The 10,604-nt window shown below is 43.2% G+C and overlaps 1 protein-coding gene across 1 annotated transcript in view; it reads right to left on the reverse strand.

Annotated features, from left to right (window-relative positions):
- Positions 1–2,077: 2,077 nt before the first annotated feature.
- Positions 2,078–10,604, reverse strand: part of Tm4sf4 (transmembrane 4 L six family member 4) — a 15,448-nt gene continuing 6,921 nt past the window's right edge. Inside the window, exons 3-5 of the mRNA XM_048424665.3 lie at positions 6,399–6,535; positions 4,312–4,501; positions 2,078–2,953 (exon numbers count right to left, since the gene is read on the reverse strand). Coding sequence (XP_048280622.1) covers positions 2,936–2,953; positions 4,312–4,501; positions 6,399–6,535 — 345 coding nt within the window. The 3' untranslated portion in view covers positions 2,078–2,935. The remainder of the gene's footprint in view (positions 2,954–4,311; positions 4,502–6,398; positions 6,536–10,604) is intronic.

Genomic DNA, 10,604 nt, shown 5'->3' on the forward strand with positions numbered 1-10,604 from the left:
TCAGCATTTTCTAAAGCTGTCTTGGTCATGGGTTTGGTCAGGGAAGTTGAAAAATACCTAGGACAGTCTCCACTTGAATACTTAGTGTAGGGGACTCAGGCACTCGAGTAAGCAACACTGTTTGCTACTATGAGAAGGAAAGTTTCTGGAGTCTCAGAACACCCCTCCATTCCCCTGCCCCAAAGAGCCAGAGGTAGAGGGAGGAAGGGAAGGAGAGAGGGAGAAAGGGAGGGCCAGAAACATGTACACACGTGTGTGGAGAGGGATCTCTCCAGGGACAATTCCTTCATAATCTTCTAGTTCCCCCTTCTAAGTCTACTCTTCTGATCTTGTGGAAACAGGATTGGAAACATGCCCTCAATGAGAGCTTGTCAAATACTTGGTTCAGTTCTTCATGTGTAAAGCAATGAGACCAGATATGATAATGACTACATGAGTCTTTTGTCCTTCTAAGACAGAGTCAGTGAAAGCCCCACATAACTGGTCCTTGGATGCCCGTTCCCATTTCCCTATCAAAGACCTTGTGAATTTGCCATGATGGACAGGTGCTGTCCTGAGCGCTGTCATCAGACCGGGCTGATGTGCATGTGCTCCAAGCAGGTGGAGCTCCTAGTAGCGTTGATTTGGCCTGGTGGCACTTCATCCTGGTTGACAGGCTGTCATCTAAGACAATGGTGGCACATCATGGTTGGTCCCAGCATCACCTGAGTGTTCAACTTAAGTAGAGTCTCGAAACATGCAATTATAGAGGATTTCCTGGGTAAATTTGATATTCAACCTCCTTTCAGAATCAATGGTATAAACTGAATTGAAGTGTGTGTGTGTGTGTGTGTGTGTGTGTGTGTGTGTGTTAAATCTCCCAGAAGATCCCAAGGATCCATCTTCCTGGCCAAATGGGCCATATTCCTGCTGTCAACTGACTTTCAGGTCTTGGATATAATCACTTTGCTCACAGAGTTTATTGCACTACTACGAAAAGAACAAAAACAGCACATGGTACTTTGCATCCTCAGTGCCTGATCGTTGGGTGGCTTGCACACAGTAGGTGTGTACTGGTTGGTTCTGTGTCAATTGACATAAGCTGGAGTCATTAGAGAGGAAGGAGCCCTCGTAAGGAGGAATCGCCTCCATGAGATCCAGCTGTCAGGCATTTTAGAGGAGGGCCCAGGCCATTGTGGATGATGCCACCCCTGGGCTGGTGGTCCTGGCTTCTCTAAGAAAGCAGGCTGAGCAAGCCAGGGGAAGCAAATCAGTAAGCAGCACCCCTCCATGGCTTCTGCATCAGCTCCTGGATCCTGGATCCTGCCCTGTTTGAGTTTCTGTCCTGACTTCCTTCAATGATGAACTACAATATGGAACTGGAAGCCAAATAAATTTTTTCCCCCAACTTGACTTTTGGTCATGGTGTTTGGTTGCAGCAATAGGATCCCTGACTAAGACAGGTGGTGAGTACCTAACCCACACAGTGCCGTACACCTGGTTGGTGGGTATGGAAGTGGGACGGGATGGTCATTCCCTCTTAGTTCCTCTGTTTGATTCACAAGTTATACTGACAGTATTGCCTTTGTTTCAAACTTAACTTCAGATGACCCCAGATGAATGTGCTTCATTCAATACTCCTTTAACAGATAGGGAAACTGAGGCTTACAAATCCACTTTCAGGCCCTCTAAGCTGGTGTGTTGAAGAAGTGAAGTTAGAAGCCAAACGAATTTGATTTCACATCAGTGCCTGATCAATGAAATCAAAATTAACCTATTAGTATTACAGCGCATGGAATTAGCATGACCTCTTAAATCAGTCTTGCCCAATAGGCTGAGAAAATACTATCCAATCAGCTTCTTATGCCTTTTTAAATGCTTGAGCAAACAACACCAGGCATGGTGGCATATGCTTGCAATGCCCACCCTGATAGTTTCTCTAGCAGCTTAGGTCACATAGCAAGTCTTTAAGAGCTGGAAGAAAAAAAAAAAAGCTGAAAAAGTCAAACAATAATCAAACAAACAAAAAGCATAGAAGGAATGGAGAAATGGAAAAAAAAAAGACTGTATTTATAAAAAGGGACAAGCGGGAGCCAGGTGATGGTGGCGTACATCTTTAATCCCAGCACTCAGGAGGCAGAGGCAAGCGGATCTCTGTGAGTTCAAAGTCTACAGAACCAGTTCCAGTACAGCTAGGGCTGTTACACAGAGAAGCCCTGTCTCAGAAAAAAAAAACAAAAAACAAAAAAACCCCAAAACAAAACACCCCCCCCAAAAAAAAAGAAAAAAAGAAAGGACTAACAGGTATGATTCATTCTCTTTCTTCTTCCTCCCTGGCACACACACACACCATGTTTATTATTTTAATTCTGAATTTAAATAATTTAATTTAATATACATGTGGGAACCCTGGCTAATGATGACAGCCTCATAAAACTAGTCACAAGCAGTCCAGACAAGTTAGCCAAAACAGGCTTCCCATAAAAATTATGCATCATACAGCAATTACTCCTTATCCATGCATCCTGGAAAACTGGTTTTCACTTTAATGTTTTTTCCCTTTGAGTTATGCAGATCTTCCTAAAGTAGGAACATCTTTATATACAAAGAAGCGGCGCGGTAGGAGAAATGACTTCGTTCTGTTTACGTTATTTAGAGGAAGTCATGAAAAATCTGCTTTTAACGTCTTCTGGAATTCTAAAAGGGGGCTAATTTGTAAAGTTACCCAATTATTACTAATTTCTTTTTGAAAAAAAAAAAAGCAATCCACCAGATTTCTAGGTTGAGCAAAGTTATTCGGAGAGAGAAAAGGATCCCTCCTGCCTCCCAAGCTCTGCCTGGGAGGAAGCAGGAAAGAATTCGCAAGGCTGGGTCTGGGGCGTGTCCTAGGTGTGTCCATGGCAGGTCCAGCTTTCCACAGGAAGTACTGTGAGGTTGGAGCAGCTTGCCACACCTGTTAGACTGCTCCATTGCCCTAGAGGGGAGGAAAGGAAAATTAATTAAGATGCCTGCTTTGTTTTCCATCTGTCTCCCTGCTCTAGCCCTCCCCGAACGCCTTCCTTTTGACTTCTCTTGTCCATTCGTGGGTTTCCTACTAAATGCTTTCTTCAGTTGTTGACTTAAGTTTCAGACTTTAATCTGTGACTTCTGTTTTCAGTTAATGGCACAGAAACGTCTTCTCTTAATTATTATTATTGATTAGTAAAGCCACTTGTGGTGAAAGAAGTGTTTTGTTTTGTTTTTTTTTTAAAGCTACAATGAATCCAGAACCCATGCAGTGCTGTGCTCCATTCACTGAGCCTATGCCATACGGTGAGGAAACAATTCCAGGCACCATTTGCTGAATCTCATGAGTGTACAAAAATCGATGTGGAGCTATTACCCTGAAGTAGGTCCTGAGCCCGTAATACTAGCAGTGGAGCTAATGCTCCCACCTCATAGGTAAACAACTCAGGGTACCTGGTCACGCGTTGGCCACCCACCCAGTTCTCACAGCTTGGATATTAAGGAGCCTTCCCATCTGTCACTTTATTTAAGAACCACGCCAAACTCTGGAGGCTCTCAGCTTGTGTGGACAGAAGTTGACGTGCACACCTTTACATAAGCGAGACCACAGGCCGCTGGGACAGCAGGATGCTGAGAAGTCAATCAACTTGCTCACATCCTGTGACTAGCAGATGCGGAAGTGGGCTCTTTCGGAACCATGTTACTGGGGTCTTCACATATATTTTCATATAAATTCATATAAATTGCTTATTTGAAATGTAAAAAAGTTACTACTTTATTCATGTTTCAATCTGTTTATAATAAATGTGTGTGGATGTATAGTTGCCTGATCTAATTTGGTTATGTGTTGAAGTCACCAGACTGTTTTATTACCTATAGATTCGTTTTTACTTTTTGTACTTTGTTATTGATATTTTATGGTGGACTTTGAAAAGTCATCTTGACTAATTTCCCTTCTTTTCTTGTATCAGAAATTGTCTAGGCTTTGCACTGCTCCCCGTTGTCGGAGGCAGTGAGAATTCTCGGCCAGGTGTGATGTATTGTTGCTAGGAACATGCCCATCTGACAAACACTTCCTGAAGCCCTGTAGTTATATATCCCCATGTGTAGCTGGCTGTGGGGCTGGGGAGTATGGTCAGCTTCCGTCGGGGCACACTGCTCCCTACATACACAATAAGTCAACAGTGCTGTTCGTATGAGCTGGTCAGAACCCTCGAGTGGCCAGAATTTTCCCAGCCAGCCATGCTCACTGCCATCATCTCATGGTGATGGTGGCCTAACTTGGCCTCCTTTGCTCTGAGAGGAAACAGCAGAATCCTAACTTACCCCGCAGCAGCCACAGCACTGGCAGTCTCCACAGAGGGTTCCCAGGAGGCCATTGACCACCTGGATGGCACAGAGAACCATCTGGATGCCTCCAATGACCAGCAGAATGGAGAAGAGGGTCAGATTCCAGGGGACCACATCCTGGGGCTCTACGCACTTGCTCCACAAGGCTTGGTCATTAAGATAATCACTGCAGGTGACAGAGAAACAGGCAGGAAGGCGACATTTGTCAAATGTGTGTGATTCCCTACTCTAGCGGGTAGCCATTACCATTTCTCTTGTGCAAAACAAGCCCTATAATGAAACACCCGGAACAGATAGAGAGACATGAGATGGGAGGCATGTATGAGAGTAACACACCGGAAGCAGCTGTGAGGGGAACAGGCCTCACCCGAAGCCTGAGTACCCAGCGCTCGGAAACACGGTTTTCTGCTTCCCGGCTTTTACCTTAGTCAGCATTTCTGGTGTCATCTACAGGTGCAATGGTCACTCTCCTGACCTCGGTCATTGATTCCATGCCATCCCAAGCAGGGCGTGAGCTTGCCTATTCCAGGGGAGTGTGAGAGGCCTTCCCCATCACAACCACTGGCTGTTGTATCGCTTTGGAGAAGTACTTTGCCCCTATTGTGTTCCCTTCTCTCTCGCCTTTGTTTTTGACACAGCATTTAGGCTAATTGATGTTAAGTCACGGAAGGCAATGTTCGCCACGCAGCAGACCACAACAATAAGCCATAGCTAACACTGCATGGATGCTGTTGACGGAAGGTATAGCAGGATAGTCCTTCAGAAAGACATTACCCACTGCTTTCCTGACCTCTGCTGTGGGAGAAACTGAACCACTGACAGAACATTTCTAGAGAAGACTCAACATGCTGGTGTCTGAATTCTATGTTCCTCAGTCCAACCCCATGGTGATGGAGCCTCAACAATTCACTGCAAGGTATGAGGGCTTCCCATAATAAAAGAAACATCTTGGAGTCGCTCCATATGATGTGAAGATGACAGATCTATGCTTGTGTGGTTGTGAGAATAGGGTTGGGGTACTTGGTGCCTGTGAACCAAGACCATCAGATCAGAGCCAGTACCTCCCACCTCTGCAGTCTGAAGACAGTTCTTGAAGTGTCTAAGGATCTTATTGTAAATGAATGAACAGTAGTTTAAGTTAGTACAGTCATTCCTCTGCATGTTCAGGTACCACATATGTAAATTTGATCATAAATAACTGATACAGTTGCATCTGTAGTGAACATGTCATTGTTCTCTAAGCAAAACAGTGTATCAGTTGTTTGCATAGCGTTTACATTGCATCAATTATTATAAGCAATATGCAAATGCCGTTGCAAGTCTGTGCAAGGTACTTGTGCATCAATAACTACAGATGTCCTGGAGCCACTGTGGATGCTGAAGGATAACTGCTTATTAGTATACTGCTCAGTTCTTTTTTAACGGACCCATTCTCTATGTGCTAGAAGATCCAACAGCCATACTTTCTGATCTCCAAGGATGTTCAGCCACTGTGCAAAATAGAGAGTCTGAGAATAATGAACAAATAAGAAATGGTCCAAGCTTCTCAGAGGAGAGAGTGTAGTTATCTAACAGAGCATCTACTACAATGGAAATGTTCTATATTTTCGCTATTCAGCACAGTAGCTACAAGCCACAAGTAGCTAGTGAGTACTTGAAATATGGCTAGTGAAATTGTGGAATTAAATTAAATATTGTAGACTTCATTTATTCAGCTGGGACTGTCACTATGATGTTCTTTGTGGCAGGTGGATTCTGCTCATGTTACTGAAGAGTAGGAATCGAGAGGTTCTACACTCTGGTCCTAGGTATACCCTTTGAGGACAAAAATATTAACTACAATCTACTAATGTTCAGATGTGAGCTGTGGCACAACAAATTTTCTCTGGACAACTAAGCCATCCTCTTCTAGTTGTTTCTCTTGTGTTTGTCAAAATGACCTAGAAGTGAGGTCTATGCAACTTCTCCTAACCACAGAGTCGGCTTTGCCTTGAGGGGCGACATTTGGCGAGTACATAATGACGAGGCCATGACATTATGTTCGTTGTACAGCGGAGCCTTACCCGTCGTGAAAGGGGTATCCCCAGGTATTATTGGTCGTCAAGCATTTAGGCCCCTTGTTGATGGAGACAGCTGAGATGACGAACGAGTAGCCAGCACCCAAGAATCCAATCGCAGCAAACAATGTGGAGGTGAACATCTGAGAGGGAGGCGAGACAAGAAAGTCCTTAGACCGTGCGGAGATTATCCATGCTCAGTTACACCACCCAGCAAACCTGCCCAGCCTAACACTAAACATGATGACCATAGGGTAGGAGTCTTTGTAATTACAGATGGGACCTACAACTCTCTCAGATGAGGCTTTGCGACTCATGTTCCCTTTATTACTCCACTCCCGTCTGTACCTTCACACACACACACACATACACACACACACACACACACACACACACACACATCTGAATCTATATAAATGTATGTCTGAATGTATAGGTTTGAATGTATATGCATATTTGCGCGCACACACACACACAATTTCCAGGTGGTAGTGATGCATGCCTTTAACCCAGCATTCATGAGGCAGGGAATGGTAGATCTCTGAGTTCAAGGCCAGTCTGGTCTACAGAGCGAGGCATAGGACTGGCTCCATAGCTGCTGGGAAACCCTGTTTCAAAAAACTAAAAGAAAAAGGAGTAAAATCTACAGGACCAATATGTAAGGCCAATTTGTTACAGAAGAAAAGCGTCTTGGGTTCATTTTTCTGGCCAAGTGCACTGTGTGGCACACAGCTCCTGCTTATGCTTGTCTAGAAGGTCTCTACCCTGGCTCTAGGTACAGTCCCTGTGGACAAAAAGATGCCATACTATCTTACTTATATATGATGGCGGCTCTGAAAATATCTGACGATCGACTTGACAGCTCTTCACCTGTTGGAAGCTTTCTCTTTTATGTTAAGCAACCTCAACAATTCCAGCTCAAGATTTGTTTGTTTGTTTGTTTGTTTGTGTTTTTCAAGACAGAGTTTCTCTGTAGCTTTGGAGTCTGTCCAGGAACTAGCCCTTGTAGACCAGGCTGGCCTCAAACTCACAGAGATTCGCCTGCCTCTCGACTGCTGGGATTAAAAGCATGCACTTTAATTTAAGCACCACTGCCCAGCTTCAAGATTTTTTTTTTTTTTACGTGAAGAGATTAATTGGTAGTACAGATCGGATAAGATGATTTTTTAGTAGTAATATCAAAACCGAATTTAGAATGCAAATGCCAGAAGCCATCCTGGAGGCCATTCAGGCTAACTCCTGTTTACAGACAAAATGTTTAGGATTAGAAATTTGTAGAACTTCTACAATCTCTATTCCAAAGAGTAATTAGAAATAGCATGGGCTGAGTGTGGGGGGTCACACCTTTAATCTCAGCACTCAGAGGCAGAGGCAGAGGCAGACAGATCTTTGGGAGTTCAAGACCAGCCTGCTCTGTGCTGTCAGCTGCGGGTCACTACACAGAGAAGCCCTCTTTCAAAATAAAGGACGTATGTATGTCCAAACTGACACGAAAGAGATCTTAATCCCTTAGTGGTACAGAGTACATATAGCAACTAAACCACTAATATCGAAGAAGCACGAGTACATTTAAAAATAAGTGGCTGGGATAAACATTCCAGCTAAAAGGTTGTTAAATTTGTTTTCTACAACACGATGTATAGATAGATGTGTTAACTGTGTGTACATTAGTGCATGTTTGTGCATTAATGTTGGTAGGGTGGTTTTGTTGGAGGCTTTATTCTGGTTTTGGGGAAAATAAGAGGCAATTCTGTACTCAGTTTTCCTCTTTCTTGAGATATTTATGATTCTTACTGAATCCTGTGAGGTTTGTTTTTTTTTTTTTTTTTTTTTTTTTTGTGAACCCCTCTGAGAACATGCTGGGTACTTAACACGCACTTACCTCAGCAGCTTCTTTTCTGATTTTGCAGCACCTCCTTGCCACCTCCAGCAAAGTTACCATTCAGTTTACACACAACTAGCTCAACTCCAGCTGCTCAGCATGGGGCAGTAAATCTTACCTTCAGGGCAGTTTTTTTCTTATGCCGTCTCATTCTCTCATAGAGAAGGGCATGGAATGGTCTGGAAAACCTTCCTGACATGTGCTAGATTGCACTTTCTTCGTGTAGACCGGATTCTCTCCCAGAAAAATAGATTCTAGGATAAAGGGCCCCTCACATCTTCAAACTAGCCGAGAGCCTTCAGAAACTAGAATTTCTCCTACAAAGATGGCTAAGTATTTTTAGAGTTATGTTTTAATAATATTGAAGAACTCAAATGCCACTTGGTGCGGCCATCCCAATTCCACTTAGAAAAACTGACTCAACTTGATGGGAGCCTTATGCGGAGGTGTGGGTAATGTTTATCCCTTCAAAAACCCATGGCACAGCTGGCATCATCTATACTTCCCCCACAACCAACCGATAAATATCAAGACAATAGATAAAAATCATGACTGTGAGTGTTAAAGTAGTGGAGCTGCTTGCTTCCAAGCCTTGTCTCATTATTATGATTTTTTTTTTGACAAAGTCTCCTGTAGCTAATGGGTCCCTTAACTCTCTGGTAGCTGAGGATGACCTTGAACTTCCAGTGCTCCTGCCTGCCTCCACCTCCCAAGTCCTGAGCCCAGTCACAGTCAAGTTACACGTCTAGAAAGTGGCAGAGCTACATTAAGGATCCAAGTTTCCTTCCTCCTAGCCCAGTGCCTTCCACCTACTACCCATGTAGTAACGTGAACGTGTAACACACCCACGCCCCGATACCTCCACACCCCATGACCCCCAGCACCGAACAGTGTGTTATCTTCAAGTTTTCTTGTGAGTAAAATTGGTTTTCTCACAGACATGAGATAAAATTAAAGTGAAAACAGCTTTCTGCTTCCTTGACCTCCCTGTCCTGGCCCCTTCTAGACAGACGTCATTAAACTATTACTGATTGGACATATAGGGGGGGTCTTTGAATTGTATTTAAAAAAGAGTCCCTTTTCCAGGAAAGGAAATCGGTCGCTTAGGAGACCTGGTTGATGCACCCTCAGCAGCACTGGACCAAACAAGAGTGGACAGCTCCACAGATCTAGTAGGCTCCTTCAGCTAAAACAGCCCAGGATTTCCACACCCAGATGGTAGTGAAAGGAAAAATTCAACTCCTACTATTCCTCCTGAGAGATCTGGGTAAAGGAGTTTGGGTACCAATTCTAAGCATTTTACCATGTTTGATCATACACAAGGTGAGTCTGTACTGGTAATGTTGTCAGCAGTAGGATGTCCCCTCCCCTTCAAGATGGGAACTTCAGTAGCCCAGGCTATTCTTGAACTGCCTATAGATCTGATCACATTATAGCTTTGCAACCATTGTCACTGCCTGTCACTAATTTGAAATTCTGATAGACTTGCTACCACATCTTATTTTATTCACTATGTTAGTAAGTCAAAGAGCACTTCTATTAACATTTCATGCATTAGCTGTTTTATATTTTGTTTTGGAACCCTCTAATATAACGAATTTCCTTTAAAATCCAGTGAATGTTCTTTTACATATTTTTGAAAACTGGGCACAATGAGGCATGCCTACAATTCATGCTCCTGAAAGTGGCGGCAGGAGGCTCAGAGATTAAAAGTCATACTTGGCTATATGTCAAGTTTAAACCAGCCTGAGATACAGGAGACCCTGACTAGAAAAAAAAGAGAGATAAAAGTTATTTTGAGAGGGTGTTCATATATAATTTCGCCTAGAGTGTGAGAGGATTGTGACAAAGTCTGAACACAGAGTAAACACATCCCCGTTTAGGCGAATGAGAAACTAGGTTAACAAAAACCATCAACAAGGGGACAGTTTTCCCTTTTATCAAAACATAGTCATCTGAACTTCTCCTAGACCACCTCTGTCTATAAAGATAATCTCATACATAATGTAAATGTTCTAGCTTAAGGAAAGACACAGAAGATAGTAACTTTATCAGAGGATTTTGCTTAATTTTACATATTTAATATGTTATCATTTCAACATGCAATCAGAATAAAATACATATCTTTTTGTATCAGTTCTTTGGAATACGGTCCTATTTTGAATAGAGCAGGCCCTTTCCACTTCCTCAGTAGCCACACGGGACGGCCATGTTGAACACTCTTCATTAGGTCACTTGAAATTTTTGGTAGGAAAAATTTTTTTTAAAATTTATGGATCTGGTGTTCACTGACTTCATGGAAATGTTTTCTCTCAAGAAGGGAAGAAATG

Source organism: Myodes glareolus, chromosome 20, assembly GCF_982192425.1.
Source record: "Myodes glareolus chromosome 20, mMyoGla1.1, whole genome shotgun sequence".
Lineage (NCBI taxonomy): Eukaryota > Metazoa > Chordata > Mammalia > Rodentia > Cricetidae > Myodes > Myodes glareolus.